Genomic DNA, 16660 nt, shown 5'->3' on the forward strand with positions numbered 1-16660 from the left:
CGAGATAGCAAATACAACAAACTGGCGATAAGTGCCATAATGGTTGCATAAGTAGTAAACTGACACGTCTTTTTCCATAATTGAAACATCACGGCTGTGCTATGGTTCCTATTGGCCAAATTCATCTGAAAACCTACTAAATGGCGTTCTGAATATTAATGCAGTTGTAGCCGCATGTGTTTGGTCTGGATGGCGCGTGATGAATTAGCTGTTTCGTATCGATAGGCTGACGACCCTTTGAAAAACGATTTAAACAAGCGATTGCTGCCTACCCTCCAATTGAGTTAACTACTGCACCACCATATACATACAAATGATAATCCAGAACGAGGGTCAGGTATGTCTTCTTTTTATGAGTGCTCTTGTTCCTTTTTATCTAGAGAGGGTTCATATGTTCTTTTGTTAAACCCCGTACACCCTCTACTTTGTAAGCCTTGTTTCTCGAATGTGAGGGTGCTGATGGATTTTGTTTGATATGACCCAGCATATCCTCAATCAATGTCATACAGTAGAGGGTAGACTGTCTAGTCCCTGCCGAGTATTGTTAAACTATTTCACAGATTGCAGTCTAACCCTTTGATTTATGGACAATTGAACACTAGATTTTTCAACGTCATCCACTTGAGCACAGCTGGTCTGTAGTAGAGGAGCAAATGGAATCGGCTGGTCATCGTCATGAGGTTGATATCTCACCGCATTCGTTCGATCACACTATCAACACTCTGAGTGCTTCAAGATTGCCTGGTTTAGATGTTTCTGGCATCGATAGCGAACATATAGAGGGTTGCGTCGAAGGTCATACTGGCATGTCCAGTCATAATTCACTCGAGTCCATCACTAATAGTCTATACAATATCCAAAACGGTCGCGCATCTTCACCGCTAGGACATTCTCCAATCCCAATGAATCAATTGGAAAATATTGGATCGTTTGGTCAGCACTCACCTGTATCTGGCTCTATCAATGATGATTTAGAATACAGCAAGAAACAGTTGCAGTCATATCAAAGTCAGAGTCCAAACTCGCAAACGCTAACTCCTCGCACTTCTACTCCTGTATCTTCTGGCAAGCGTCGTTTTCCTTGCAGGGATCCAACCTGTGATCAAACGTTTTCCACTAGGTATTATGATTGTATTTGGCTATTACATGATCCTGGTCTCGACTATATTGAGACTGGCAGACATTCTTTTGATGGACATGTGAAGAGAAGGAATCAAGATTCGACTCTTTGCATGTGAAACTTGATTAGACATCAAGTCTTGTCCATTCAAACTGCATAATTGCTGTCTACTTGATATGAGTGTTGAATAGACTGGTTTGCTAACACGTTTGCTTTTTATTGTCAATTTCTTATGCAATCTTGCTGGCCCAATTCATGACTTCTTTGCTCAAACTCGGATGTGACGTAATCTACTTTTCATGCGCGATTTTTGATATTTTGATTACCAAATCATTACTACTTAGTGGCCATCTCTCTCGTCACATGAAACTGCATACGGGAGAGCTACCTCATGTGTGCCCGATTCTATATTGTGAATCCATGTTTTCACGTAGAGATAACATGATGCAGCACTATGTCTCTCATCAGCGTAAATTGCTTGCTCGCAACGAGACAGTTCACCACAAATCGGATTCTGCTCCAAAACTTACTGTCAGCTTTGAAGCAAAATGTAAATCAATAACCAAGACTCGAGGCACTCGCAAGAGAAAGCCTGATCCTCTAATACCCCTGCAGATTCCATCTTCTAACGATGCATTAAACTCTGCACTGGTTTCGAGTTCTTTAAGTAGTCATCAAACTTTGTCGGCTTCGCCTATCAATGCTAATAGCATAGATAGCGCATCTCTTGCTAATATGAAACAACATCTAGATATGCCATTCAAGATTCTGCCAAAGCCTCGTCGTTCGCGTGGATCTCGCTTGCGTCAAAAAAGTGCTTCGTTTGTTCCAGATGCAAACTTGCTTACTCGACCATCCCTGTCTACTCCACTCACTGCTATTCCTCGCATAAATGGTCATGATAATCCTCTAAACTATGATATCTCGTACACTTATCAACTCCATAACGATCACCAGATCAACAGCCCACTTTCTATTGATCGTCCTTATGGAAACAATGAGTTTTTTGCGCGAACTATTGCTCGTCCCAACACTGTAGATCCCTTGGAAATATCCCATTATATGTCATTGACGGGTCATCATGATCCCAGTCATCAAGTTTTATCTCCAATGATGTCTAGTTCATCGGCAGATGTAAATGCTATAGGAAATCTTGGCAGATCGTCATCATCCACTGGTTATATGACACGCAACTCCATTCATCTGCCTATTCCAACCTATGGTCAAAATCACTATCTTTCACAAGAACGACCTGCTAATATATCATACGCCACAGATTTTACTGGAATGCTGTCTACACCTCAATCTTTGATCCATTCTATTCATCCTGATTTAGATTCTCAAACCCCTCCTCGTTCACTTAACGCCCATGACCTTTCCACACAAAACAGCGTGCCCCTCATGATAAATCATGTTGAAACTCCACTATCTGTATGCAGCGCCAACAATTCTAGCACACCTCCCAATCTTGCATTTTTGCATCGCAGTTCTGCTCACATGGGTACGGCTCAAAGCTACTGCTCATCCCCTGCAATCGATTCAACCTTGTTCATTCCCCAATCGCTGATTCCCAATCTGGAAACAAATGGACGCAATGAATTTGAAGAATCTCAGCTGCGACTTCCGCATATTTTACAGCAACAGCAGTCACAGCAATCATACTATCAGCCACAGCACCATTATGGCAACTATGAATTGCAGAATCGATCAGTCCAATCAGATTTTGGCGTACATGCTACTCCAGCTCACGGTGATTTTACTTCTGCATATACTTCAGGCCATGAACGGCAAGATTCGTTTCATTCGTTTGACTCGATGCATCAACCGCAAAATCATATAGGAATTGCAGTTACAACTTGTACTGGCGCACAATTTGGATCTGCTGATGTAACACCAATGGCAAACTGGTTAATGTATCAACAGACAAGTCCAATGCTAACCCTTAATGAGCAGCAGCATGCAGACATGAACGCTCAGCACCAGCCTCATGGTGTATCTACCTTTTCCCCTTTTATGACAACCGAAGGTCAATTGTTGCCCAATCGGATGAGCTCTGGAATAGACCATGACCTTTCTACAACGTCACTGATCTCTCAGAACTAATTAATGTGTTGATCACAATTTGTGTGTTCACTGACCACGTTTTCTAGCGTTATTCCTAATTTTTGTGTGCTGAAATAGATAATCACCAAATTCAACTGAATTCCATCTTGTTAATTTTAAAAGACTATTGGGGTTTAGATTTGTTTATCGGTTGAGTCGAGAGTATATCAAAACTGTCACACCTCTAGAAATGTCTGGTATATTCGCCTATTTTTAAAACAAAACCAACACTCCCACTTGTGCCTTGCAAACATTTAAAAACAATTCAACGTGTTTAATTCAAACAGATTCAAGACAGTGATACCCAAAGCTACCCCAAAATAGTAGTGTATGAGCACGGTGGAGTGGAGTTATCGGAACTCAAAGCAGTGTAAGCCTTTAAACAGTATATGAGTTTTGTAAGTGATGCTACCAACTGTTGGGATGTGTCTGGTCCATCAAAATGAGCCATCAAGTTTGATATCGGTGACTCGTTCAATGCCGTTTCAATAAGCTATTTATCCAAATGTATGTTATATAAGACTGACAGGAAAATTGGAAAGATTTTAATTTATAGTTTACCTCGATGTGAGTGGGAAACTGAATGTCGTTTGTATCATTTTGACCCATTTTGAACTCCTTGGTGATGCTGAAAAGGCTGCGGGATTCTGGGTATGAGGCTGGGATTGTAACGCAGATCTGAAACACTCGTCCTACATCATATAACCCAAAAAAGTTGGCTTAACTAAATAAACTTGAATCAAACCCAATGCATATCCGATTTGAAATACATCGTTGTAGAGTAGAAGCAGGTGATGAAACATTTAAAATTCAGTACATACCTGAAATCTCAACTGTTGCAGATAGTAGTATACTATCTACATTCACCTTGATACGCTCCATTGCAGCCATACGATACTCGGGCAATGTGCCCACCAAAGTACTTCGTTTTGGAGATGGCAAGTATACCCTGCTGCAGCAAAGACTATCAACCACAGCAGTCAATTGGTAAAGCATTTGAGCTCGTATCTTTACTCTTTGTGCTAAATAGGTTACAAAAGGAATGTTGGGTTTACTAGTATTTCTAGAACCTCGCTCATTACCAACGGCTATGGGTGCTGCCTCAAAAGCTTGATCAGCAGCAGTGGTTAATAAAGACGAGGTAGAATCATTATTAATCCACAGTCGTGAGTCACTAAAACTAATATCGCATGTGAGCGGAAACGATGCACCAGATATGGCTTGAGCCCATTGAAGTGCCATGCCTCCTGCTTTGACTACATCAAATGTAAACGACCTACAATAATCATCACCAAACCCGCATTATAGATGAACACGCGAATTAGCTATTGATCTCGGCTACTGAAACAAATTAAAATATACCAGCGAAAAATATTAAACTCGTCTACTGGTATCAACAAGACTTAAACACACCCTTGCATGAGAAACTGATTGGCGGGATTTGGCGATGTCAAACCATCATCTTGAGGGACAAGTCCGTGAAGCAGATAATTGGCAGGTAGATTACCAGTGTCCGAGCCTAACTGAGCACTCACAATCACAATATTTAGCACAGGAATATAATTGAACACCATTTTGATGCTATCTAAAGTCAACGTCCAATCAAACTAATAGTTAGCAACAAGCAGTTCAATAGAAATCTCCCACAATATGGCAGTGATAAAATCAGAATCTAAAATGTATAAATACCGTACCTGTAAAGGAAAGAACAATTCCCATGGGATGATGCTCATAGATCTGATCAATATTTTCAACATTATTCTGTCGCTTTCCGCTAGTTTCTTCCATTTCATCAACACCACTTTCGGCTTGTTTAGAATTTGTGATCAACCGTCTTTTCCCCGCCTTGGAGGTATCCCCAATAATATCTACAAATAATCCCTGCTCCTCTGTATCATCAGTCAGCCGTGTTGGCGATCGAAAGATTTGGTATTAAAAAGTTGATTGACATTAAAACTGATATTAGTTTAAACCGCATGAACAGGATGAAATGGTTCCTGTTTACATTCAGGAATTATGTTTACATACCATACATGCTACAGTAGCCAGCAAAGTGTTTATAGAGTACAAACATTGGTGAAGCCAAATACAAGGACTTTTCAGATAAGTTGCGCTCTCGGGTAGTGTTCAGCTTGAATTTTTTTTGAAGTGGTATTGTTGACTAGACGATTGCAGACAGTCAGGTATAACAATATCTGTGTTAAAATACAGTGGCATCATCCGGTGACAGAATGGTTGTGGGATCGATAAATAAGCCAGTAAAAAACAACCTTTAGTAATGTATCAATCTCTAGATCCAATTGATCCAAGCTCTCTGATAAAACCTTGTTTTCAGCTTCTACTTTTACTTTTTGCGCATTATGTGCCGCCAATACATCCTGCATATCCTTCCTCTGCTTAAGCTCAAACCAAAGATGGTTTAGCATAAGAGTATGAGCATCTTGCAAAGCACTTTCCGTTGTATATTCTGATGGAGCGAGCTTAATGAATTCTTTTTCGGAGAGTAATGGAATATCTTGGTATGTTGTTCTACAAAATTGTAAATGGATTATTCGCAACATGGTATAATAATTAATCTAAAGGAATTGACAAATCATTCCGATTGAAGACATGCAAAACAGTTTACAGTAGTATAGCAAATCTACTTTTTGGTGCCGAATCTAACCATAACATCAGCTGCATGGTAGTGAGATGGTCACAAATTACTCACTCAAATGATTCACATTTGGCAATCTCTCTTAGATAGTGCATTCGCTCATAGTTGAGATTCTGTAATGTAAGCTGAGTCTGATCCATTGCTTGCTTATGGCTTGTAGATTGTTCTTTTCGAGTTTTTGAATGGATAAACGAAGCCCGACTGAGCTGTTGTAGTTCGATAAAAAGCAAATTGCCTCGGTTGATATAGTCATCTCCAGCTGCAGTTGATATTGATTCTGTTGATGGACATGCAGCCTGTTTCACAGTAGATGCATGAGCCCAATAAAGTCATTACAATTCTTGAACTCGATGCATAGCCAATCAACATACCCTGTCGGCAACAGCTTGAATAGCAAGTCGTCGAATCTCGTCAAATAACTCATCAATATCATGTCTATGGAGACTAGATAAACCAGTCATGGCATCGTCCATCTGCTTGACTGTAGGCATGAGTTGTTGCTTTCAATAGTCGACCCGATTTGCAGTTCAAAATTAGTTTTGGCAATTTGTTTAAAACTCGGCTGCCATCAACAATCCAAGATTTGTCTTGATTCAAATGCATTCGATTTTATGGAAAATATTCTTTCTGAAAAAGTTTCAATAATATTCGTTTTATGAAAATATGTTTAGGGAATTGAGACCATTCAGTTTAAGAACGGATCGATTAGGAAATGTTCAAGAATTAGAACAGAAACATTGGTTTAAATGCATGCCAGTCTAGTCATTGCAGTTGGTTGAACATGCAAATATATTAGCAAGATAGTGATGAGTTAACTACTCAAGTTTAAAAGGTTCTCCAGCATCCAAACAGCCTATATCCAACATGTAGAGTCACTGCTGCTGCTCTAGGTAAATCATTTGAAATCAGTCACACTGCCAGCCCAAACAGTCAAGATGGCTAAGCAAGCTACAAAAAACAATGAAGAGGAATGGAGTTGTTTCTATGAATGAGTTCATAGGCTGTTTGTGGCCATGTTTAGCAACACTGAACGATCGTTGTCTATTTTGAAACCCGACCTTGTTTGCTCATTTGGCTTCGTTCAAACCAAGAACCGTGTTCCATTACGGCTAGCGACAAAGGACACGTTATGAAACTACAATCGTTCACTCCGATTTATACCAACGAGATTCAACGGGCTTGAAAGCTTATAAACACAGCATGGTTTTGTATTTCACTATTTACTTGCCCATACCCTGTCGGTACTTTCCATAAATACCATAGGACATCACTACACTAGTCCAGCCATTGTTATTACTTTTTATACTACATACTTTCAACATGGTGAAACAATCGATGGATCGGCAAGCTGCACCTCAACTTTCAAATCCCAGTAAACCAAGCCATATTCATACAAGAAAGCGTCAGTTCAGTCACGAATCCACCAACCTTTCAAGCTCTCCCACTATGTGGGCTGCAGATTCATCAACTGCTTATAGCAACGAAGCTTATAATCAAAATAGCATATCCCAACACACCCATTTAAAACCGTACCTTGGTCGTACCGCCAAATTGAGTCGAGCATACGCTAATCACATTGTGTTGGCACTTGCACTCGTCCTCTGCTCACTGATTGTACTCTCCACCTATATTTCTCGCGATGCCAACACTGCCAAACGTGTCCTGGCTCAGGCATGTACTGGTCTTGAAACAGCGACCAATGCTCTAGCATTAACACCGAGATTTACGGCAATCGCACTGAACCGTGTAACAACTATAGCGATGCACAATGCTATTGACCAAGTGGGCCGCCTTGCCCACGCAGCTTTAATTCTTGTAAAGCAGTTGATGCTTTACATTCTATTTCGGTATCAGCGTGTGATACTATGTGCACTCCAACTCACTGTCATGTCTGCCACCAACGCTGTATCTTCACATGCACAGCAAATCACAAACTTTCTCAATACTCAGCTAAAAGATATTTCAGGCACATTAGCAGCTGGGCTCAATGGCATCAACTCTCAAATCCAAAACGTAGATTCTGCTATTTCAAAAATTCCGTCACTTCCTTTTGGCGGTCCCTCGATTCCACAAATCGGCACTGTGGGTCTTTCGGCCGTTAGCGATAAGCTCAATGGCTTACAACTTCCAGCTTCTTTTCAACAAACACTCCAAGGACTGTCTGCAAGTATCCCTACTTTGGACGACATTGAGGCTAAAATATCTGGGGTTTTATCTGGTCCATTTGACGATGTTTCTAACAAGATATCAGCTGCATTAGCAAATGTCAAAGTGCCTGACCAAGGCATCTTTCCTGTTATGGATCCCATTCAACCCATTCGATTTTGCTATGGAAACGCCTACAACTTGGGTTGGATCGATCGTATCTCCGAAGCAATAACTGTAGCTCTTTGGTACGGATGCCTTGGGATTGTCTTGGCTATGATGGGTGTGACAGCGTGCTATATGTTTTGGATACTTTGGGAGCACCGGCTTCATGAGCAAAATGTTGCTCGTATCCAAACCATGTTGAAGGCTTCTGGTAGAAACGAGCCACTTGCTGACCTAGACGAAATAACTTTTAGTCGTATGAACACTTTCCAGCATGCCACGATTGATAGTCATTTCACTGTTTGTGGATTGATTGCCGCTGTCCAGTTTCCTGTACTCACCGCTATGCTCGGCTTTATTTACAAAGACCCATTTCGCTATCCAACAGCATTCCAAACACGTCTAATGTGGTCCATGCAATACGTTGCGCATCCATTCAGCTTACTCTGCATTGCGTTTGGCACAACAGGGCTCATAGTTGTACGATTCCAGATTTACCTTCTCCGCCTGATTGTGCAAAACATTATACCTTTGCTTGGTCAGGAAATCATCCAAGCGCTAGATTTCATACTTGGCCGCATTGCCTCTGCAGTAGATGCTGTCGTTGGTCCATTTATATCCAAAGTCAACACAGACATCAATGCAATAGAAACTCAAGTCAACACGGTAATGATTGGATGGGCCAACGACACTATAGCTACAGCCGAAGTAGGCATTGAGACTGTCATGACCGGTTTCAATGATGCTCTTAATAACCTGTTTGAAGCTGTTCCAGGCATAAAAACTGCAGTAATATCGTTTACCACATGCGTCATTGGAAATCATACGGCCATGCTTCGATCGATCCAAAACTCGCTTGCAAACGGAGTTGTTATCTCTCTTCCACGTGCCAATGCAAGCGATTTTTCAATCGATGCCTCAAAACTTTTTATGGCCTTGAATGTCACTACGCAAATGATGAATATGACTACTGAAACAGTTCAAAATGCACCTCGAGCCATATTTGTTGATCAACTTACTTGGATGCAGACAGAATATGAAAAAACGCTGTGGTTGCAGATGCTTCCTTTCTGGGTTGCTTTGATATTGGGACTAAGCATCGTGATCTTTGCGATTATTGCCCTGATATTTGATGCAATTGCCAATGCTCCATTACAGATTAAAAGGCAACTACAGCCGGGTTCACGTAAAATGTAGCATTTGCATTGCAATCATTGCCTCTATTCTGCTTTGGAATAGACCACGATTGAATATTTGTTTTTCTATTAGAACTTGGCTGCTTGAGTTGACATTCTCAATTCAATAAACATTCATCATAATGCTTACAATCAAACTATAGGCTTAGACCGGCATGGTCTAAATTTGGCATAACCATACATTGTACGATCATCAGATTCGATGATTGCAATCCAGATATTGGGTTTGATCGTTTTGATGCTGTCAATAAAGCTGTACAAATTGATCTATTGTATTTTAAAAGCTTGCAAATATGTTCACGCTCTAGTTCAGGAGGACAAGTATTGCACATTTGAGGAACGAATGTTGTTTCCATGCTGATCACTGGACAGTTGCTTGTAATGGCTGGCTTGAAGAAAAGGAAAGTGGAGATTGAGCAAGTAGGATCTGTAATTCATTGAAGCTGTGATGCAAATACTGCTTTAAACATTCGTCTAGTTCTCTATACAAAGATGAACACAAATATTATAAACTTTTTCACTGAGTTTGGGCACAGTACTGCCAAGTAAATTTGGTAAGAATTGATACCATACCAATCATTTCATGAAATTGACTGCTTGTTATGTACTTTGACATCCTTATTTCGTGTCCTATTTGACATGAGTACGGCTGTAATAAACAACAATCATATTTAAAATTGAAAGAGATTGATTTTGGTAGTTTGAGTCATTGGTATTTTGGGATGGCCGCGCCAAACTCACATATTACTGTAGCATTGAAAATATCCCGAGTTATTGATAGCATATGAGCAGTCTACATCAATATGTCAGTTACTTTTCTAGTTCTCTGATTAGGCTCTACCAAAAGTCAGGCTTACTAAGCTAAATTGTAGATGCTATTTGCACATGTACAACGTTTGTATAAAAGTTCAATTCAAGCACCACACTACGGATCTACAGTCATTCATGTAATATGAAACACTAAATAGAGTGCAAAGATATATAATAAACGACCAGTCTCATAAAGTGATTGATGTCGGTTTATTCGATAGCGTTGTACTCCCTGAACTCGTTAGATTGACCGAGTTTTCTACTTATTTTTATATAGACAGCTGAATGAGTGACCACAGCTTCAATGAATTACAGATCCTACTTGCTCAATCTCCACTTTCCTTTTCTTCAAGCCAGCCATTACAAGCAACTGTCCAGTGATCAGCATGGAAACAACATTCGTTCCTCAAATGTGCAATACTTGTCCTCCTGAACTAGAGCGTGAACATATTTGTAAGCTTTTAAAATACAATAGATCAATTTGTACAGCTTTATTGACAGCATCAAAACGATCAAACCCAATATCTGGATTGCAATCATCGAATCTGATGATCGTACAATGTATGGTTATGCCAAATTTAGACCATGCCGGTCTAAGCCTATAGTTTGATTGTAAGCATTATGATGAATGTTTATTGAATTGAGAATGTCAACTCAAGCAGCCAAGTTCTAATAGAAAAACAAATATTCAATCGTGGTCTATTCCAAAGCACGAGGCAGTGACTGCAAGATAGCGTTCCATTTTACGTGAATGCGGCTGTAAAAAGATATGTAGGCCACATTAATGTATACCGGCGCCATGCGATTGCCCTTGCGTGGCCATTTAGTAGATAAGTATATTAGGTGTTGACTATATTTATATGATATACAAGATTAATGCCAGGAGTATACGGTTGGGCCTGTATGAAAATTTGAGCAAGACGTATTTGAAGCAATATAACTCCAATAGCTATTTTTCTACCTTTAATTCTGCTAGATACAGCGTATGGACAAAATGGCAGAATACTTGGGTTCAACATATCCCCACGTACTAAGCAAAGCCATAAATTCAACATAGGATTCCAACGGTAATACAATATTTACTGCTTTTATTTGTGATTTAAACCGTAAATATAGAAGGCTGGGCAGGAATCAAATGCACATCAGCGTGTATATTTTAATGCAAAATCACCAGCGTAAATTTAAACAGCCAAGGTCACACTTTTAGAGGCTTTGGTGTCTGCACATAATGGCTTTGACCTATATTTTTGTCGTGCTTTATTACTTCCAAGCACAACATGTGGATCCTTACCAATTCTATAGTCAAGAAAGTCTAGTGGTACAAAACCCTTGTACTACTAGCGTGGGTAAACATGTACAAAGTAAATTCATTCAAAAACAATATTTTGTCATTGCGTTGTTAGTGGAAACAGTGCACAATGCACAATGCGCTGGAATTGTGTTTTTGAGTAGATACTGCTGTTTATCGAGTGGGTTTTATTGTAAATGCTCTCTGTATAAGCGTCGACCGACACCGCACCAAACAGACGCTCCCTTAATTTACGATTGTAAATTTAAAAGCCACATGCAGTTTTATTTGTTGAATGGATTGGATTCGCCAGCATCAACAACTTTTTGGCAGGTTTGGATGCTTATAGAGAAACGCTGGACTGTGCACCACGACGGTTTAAAGACCCGAGTCAAATTTAGTTTTTGCATTCAGGCAATCTAGTTATGAAATGCAGATAAATAATGCCAACCTGTAGACTTTGCTTTGAATAAAATGCTTGCAAAATATCTTTGGGGTCAAGCTAAAGCTTGGGAGGAATACACATCATGCATACTCCAAACTCAGGGGTGACGGAATGCTTAAGCATGTGGTATGACTACAAGAGGTTACTATTATGATCAACAGCCGCAAAAATGCTGTGCAAAAAAGTGCAAATTACAGACTTTTGCTTCTCAAGAACCAAACTGTTTCTTTACTGCAGCCATTTTCATTGATACGCGTTATCAATAAATCATGCTCATTTCATGGCCACCTTTTCTTCGAGAGTAACAGGGATTAGGCGTCAAATATGACTCGAAGCTGTTAAAAAGGACCTGGATTACCCATCAGGCTTTTGCGTAGCTCTTTCAAATACCGGTTTTGATCACTTTTAAACATTGTCACAAGACAATAGATCTGCATATCAACTATTGCACAAATACTCTGTCTAGACTACTTTCAATCTATTCTATCAGACGGCATTTCCTATTGTCTGAATTCTGTGCAAATCTAGGTTTTACCCCATTTCCATCTCACGTGCGCTTCTAAATTCCATTACTTTTGTACGTAATCGCACTCCATTTAAAGCTTTGAATAGAGTACGCCAACGTCTACTCATCTTTGTACTAGATTGAGCTTAAAAGTTTGTACAAGCCTACAGGTATTTACGTTTAGCTGCAGACGATTGTTTAGCAATACTGGTTTATCCGTTCAAACCTGACTGGCACGACTGATTAAAGTAAAAATCAAACAAGGTTAGTTCAAACACTAACATAAGCATTGGAGCTCTTGTTAGTTTTATTTTGCTTCTATATATCAAGCAAAAAACGCGAGCGCAACTGGTTGGGGCCAGAATATACATTTCAAAAACAGCTTTAGCTAACCGTGTTGTATAAATTGAATTGATATTTATTGTAATCAAGGCCTTGTATTTTTGTCTCTACATCAACAACTGTGCCATTTACCTATTTTAAAATTGGCTGAAAGCACGAGTCTCAATAGTAACTGACTAGAACGACACGTTAGTACACTTTCAGCGATTCCCAAACCACATCAGGCACTTTTTAGCCAGTGAAAAAGACACATCTTGAACGATAATTCAAGAGTTTAATTTAAATAGCTATTTTCAAGGCTTACCGTCGCACCTATTTTCGGTCATCGTCATTCAGCCAGTCCATCTCTTTATCACTCAGTCTTTACAAGCAACATCGACCGTAAGTGCATTTATGAATGAACTAGTATGAAATGGGTATTTGGTATAACTAGACTCGAATACAATGGACTTGTATCTAGCCACAATACTACTATACGCGTCTTGTTTTTATACTGAATACAATTTAACTTGAACCATAGGTTATTGACAGTTTGAAATGGATCTCAAGCCAAAAAGCGTTCCTGAAGAACTCAAAACCTTTTTAGAAATCCATTCAAGCGAATGGTTTACTAACGACGAACTTGCTGAGCATCTTAACCAGTATGTTTTGCCATGCGATTTGATATTATATTCTAATTGTCTCTTATATCTGCATGGTTTTACTCCCATCTTTCATAATCCAAATGGATTGTCTAGCTTGAATTGTGATTGTACAAACCTACATTTATATGATCAAAATATGATAAATAGTTTGATCGAATGGTTGACATGTCAGTTGTGTAGAAATACAGTTTGTATTTTTATCATTGGTATATATACTGAGTATGTGCTTTGATTTTGATGAAAATCTGGTATACAATGAGTAGATCAGCCTCATTTCATATCTCATTCTACTCTTGCATGTGATCGTTTTTCTTGCATATCATCAAAACTGTATCAGACCATGATGGGATACAATTCTTTGTAGATGATGAAGCAAACGAGTTTTTGTAGTTGAGCGGCTACTTTGATACTATTTATTCTGTGAATTCCTGTCAAGACAGTGTATATTATTTATGCATTGGTTTTGAATGGTATTATTGGATTGGAGTTGAGAAGGAAAAGCGACCTTGTAGTCGGCTAGTATTCAGGATTAGTGGCGTGCAATCATAAATTTTAGACTTGTGATCTTGTTGCGCTTACTGTGAAGGTATACTTGATTTCCACTAGTATCACAGCAATTGTTACCTTGATACACATTTGGATTAGAGACGCTAAACCAGTTTTGTGATATCAAACATTGCAGCCATGGTCGGCATCATATTGTCCTATCCACATCGTATGGCACATTTACATCATTTTAAATGTTGAGCAAAATCTCTGCCTGCCTATCCAATCCAACACTCTTTAGATGATCAAAAGTTGAATGCATTGTAGATCTGTTTTTCATGTAGAATTGGTACATTAACAAGGGCTTGTTTTGAAGCATGTAATGGTTCTAGTTCCAATGGGGCAGAGCATACCTTGTGCAAACAATGAACAAGGTATACAAGCAGGTGATATCCCTAGAGGGTCATTATCATTCTGACCAAATATAACATGATACTCTGCATTTTTTTATGGGTGTGCATGCGTAGTTCACAAGGAATGGAACAATTGTCATTATCCAGTCATTTACGCTTGCACAGTTTTCCAAACATTGCTCCAGTGTCGAGTGTTGGTTTGGATGAACACTGCCAGATCTCGGCATGCGTTTGTTGTATTTTTGAAGATTACTCACCAAAATGTTTTGCCTGCCAACCGTCGAGGCAGTGGGCGGGTGGTTTATGGGTTTAGAGTGGATGATCGTATGCATACGTGTTTTTATCAGTTGGATACTGGTGCTAGAGCGGAGTTGAATGCACTAGAAGAACAATGAGGATTGTTGGTCTTGGGTGTGCGACGTATTTTACGCATCCATGCTGGCGAATAGTGGTTATGTTGTGACAGCTATTTGCAAGTCAGTGCTTCAAATAGAAGCTGCTTGTAGGGTATGTTATAGCAATAGATTGTGTACAGATAAACTGAATAGGGTGCTCTGCACATTTGATATCATACAGTAGCCAAAAACAATATCTAATTGAGAGGTTTAGACTTGTTAAACCCGTTTACGTCTAATCAGATGACTAGTAAATGTTTTCACTGCTATATGTGATACTGTGCTTGTTCAATCTCTCACTCAGCTGACTGCTCGATTTAAAACTGCTTTGCTCCCGCTCCTTTGTTCACGATCCCATTCACCTTATACCTGCCAATTTTCCCAAGATATCAAACATCCATCAAGCCCGACAGTATCCAAACCCAAAAATCCTGACTACAAACACAATTCAACCCACCCCCAATAACCGTAAACAACACCCTTTACACCCCACGGCTATATATTTGGACTAGATCCAATTATCTCTATCCGACCCCTACGTCTCTAATTTATAGTCAATTTCCTGTCAACTAGTTCAAGCCTAGTTGCGCAGATATATATAGCTGATAGCAAATCTCTCTCCCCGCCCACTGCTACTTTGTACTGCAGCTCCCAGCCTATTCCCAATACACGCTTCCTGTCTTGTCATTATTTCCTTCAGCATAAACTGGTTGAGCATTTACTAACCTGCAGCTGTTAAACCTGGCTCTATACCTTGAACATTTATTCTTTATAATCTGGCTGGCTTAACCTCGCTCTGGCTCCAATACTTGAACCTTTAACCTCGATTAACCTATCAACTCCAAATGCTCCCGCCAATATCGCCTGCTCGCGTCCCTCCCTCACTTGCATCGCCTGTGCACCCGTCGTTGAAATCTGCTTTTGAATATAACCAACATTCTGCTCCGCCCTCTTATTTCGTGGACCACTCGGATATCCATGACTGTTGCTACAATAACAATGGCTATATCCAAACCCGTCAAAATAACCTTGATCTGCCCACTCCTCCTACGACATATGATGACCATCACTCAAATAACCTTGACAACTGTTCATGCTGCTCGCCCGCCTCGTACCCACTACACACCAGCAGCACTCCAAGTGGAATTCGCAATGCAGTCACTAAACTCAAAAATACTGGGCTTGTCAAGACCCGTCTGACTGGATCTCTAGCCTATCGTGGCTGGCACACTGCATCCACTGGCCAGTCTCTTCCTGTCCCTGAACAACAGAAAAAAATGGCTGCCCGTCAATGCAATGGATGTGGAACCACTTTTTCCAAGTTTTGGCGCAGCGATAAGCAGCAACGAGATGGCTGGTTGTGCAATAACTGTGGCATGAATCAGCGCCGCGGCCGTGGCATCCCGAGAATAGGGTAAGTTTTTGGGGTATATTTTAAATCTTGATTGGATAGACAAACACATGTATCTTGCTTTGTAGCATGAAGAATGTGGACTGGAAGCCACGGCACTGTCAAATGTAGATGGAGGTAGTGAATCTATTTTCCGTTATATTTGTTGGGTGGTGATGTAATGCTTTGTATCCAGTTGAATTTAGCCTAGTTTGGCCGCATCAAAAAACTACATTTCCTTATATAATACCAGCAAGAGATGGCTTAGTGCTGGATGAAGCATTGACTTGTAAGGGGCTTTTAACCTATTGATTAAGTTCATTTTCATCCCATTCCCCACGTTTGAACTATGCAATCAAGCTCCAATATATGGACTAATTGGATAAAACATACTAATTATTTTAATCTATTTTAAATGCACAATTCAACTCTGTCCACATTGAAATCATCTAATACTTAGGAGTGTATCTTCAGACGTGTCTTGCTCATATTCTGACTCTAGCCCAGCAACCATGAAGTTTTCAAAGTCTTGCATGCCTGCTCTCCCTTTTATCAAT

General features: G+C 39.9%; 4 protein-coding genes across 4 annotated transcripts; 3 read left to right on the forward strand and 1 right to left on the reverse strand.

The window, feature by feature from the left end:
- Positions 1–313: 313 nt before the first annotated feature.
- On the forward strand, positions 314–3223 carry BATDEDRAFT_22333 (uncharacterized protein; the record flags this gene model as incomplete). The annotated part of the gene is made up of 3 exons (XM_006675473.1): positions 314–337; positions 603–1120; positions 1465–3223. 3 exons carry the CDS (start codon positions 314–316, stop codon positions 3221–3223), a joined length of 2301 nt encoding a protein of 766 aa, XP_006675536.1.
- A 310-nt stretch (positions 3224–3533) lies between these two features.
- On the reverse strand, positions 3534–6370 carry BATDEDRAFT_85286 (uncharacterized protein; the record flags this gene model as incomplete). Its single annotated transcript, XM_006676355.1, has 9 exons — positions 3534–3716; positions 3785–3915; positions 4045–4499; positions 4637–4808; positions 4918–5112; positions 5252–5384; positions 5494–5752; positions 5934–6175; positions 6251–6370. 9 exons carry the CDS (start codon positions 6368–6370, stop codon positions 3534–3536), a joined length of 1890 nt encoding a protein of 629 aa, XP_006676418.1.
- An 829-nt stretch (positions 6371–7199) lies between these two features.
- BATDEDRAFT_22335 (uncharacterized protein) lies at positions 7200–9386 on the forward strand (the record flags this gene model as incomplete). The annotated part of the gene is made up of 1 exon (XM_006675474.1): positions 7200–9386. The coding sequence occupies one exon, from the start codon at positions 7200–7202 to the stop codon at positions 9384–9386; it is 2187 nt and encodes a 728-aa protein (XP_006675537.1).
- A 3160-nt stretch (positions 9387–12546) lies between these two features.
- On the forward strand, positions 12547–16096 carry BATDEDRAFT_36539 (uncharacterized protein; the record flags this gene model as incomplete). The annotated part of the gene is made up of 4 exons (XM_006675834.1): positions 12547–12697; positions 12866–13156; positions 13296–13416; positions 15846–16096. Coding segments are annotated over exons 3-4 (354 nt in total), but the record flags the coding sequence as incomplete, so codon positions are not given.
- Between the last annotated feature and the right edge of the window lie 564 nt (positions 16097–16660).

This window comes from Batrachochytrium dendrobatidis (assembly GCF_000203795.2).
Source record: "Batrachochytrium dendrobatidis JAM81 unplaced genomic scaffold BATDEscaffold_1, whole genome shotgun sequence".
In the NCBI taxonomy this organism is placed as follows: Eukaryota; Fungi; Chytridiomycota; class Chytridiomycetes; order Rhizophydiales; genus Batrachochytrium; species Batrachochytrium dendrobatidis.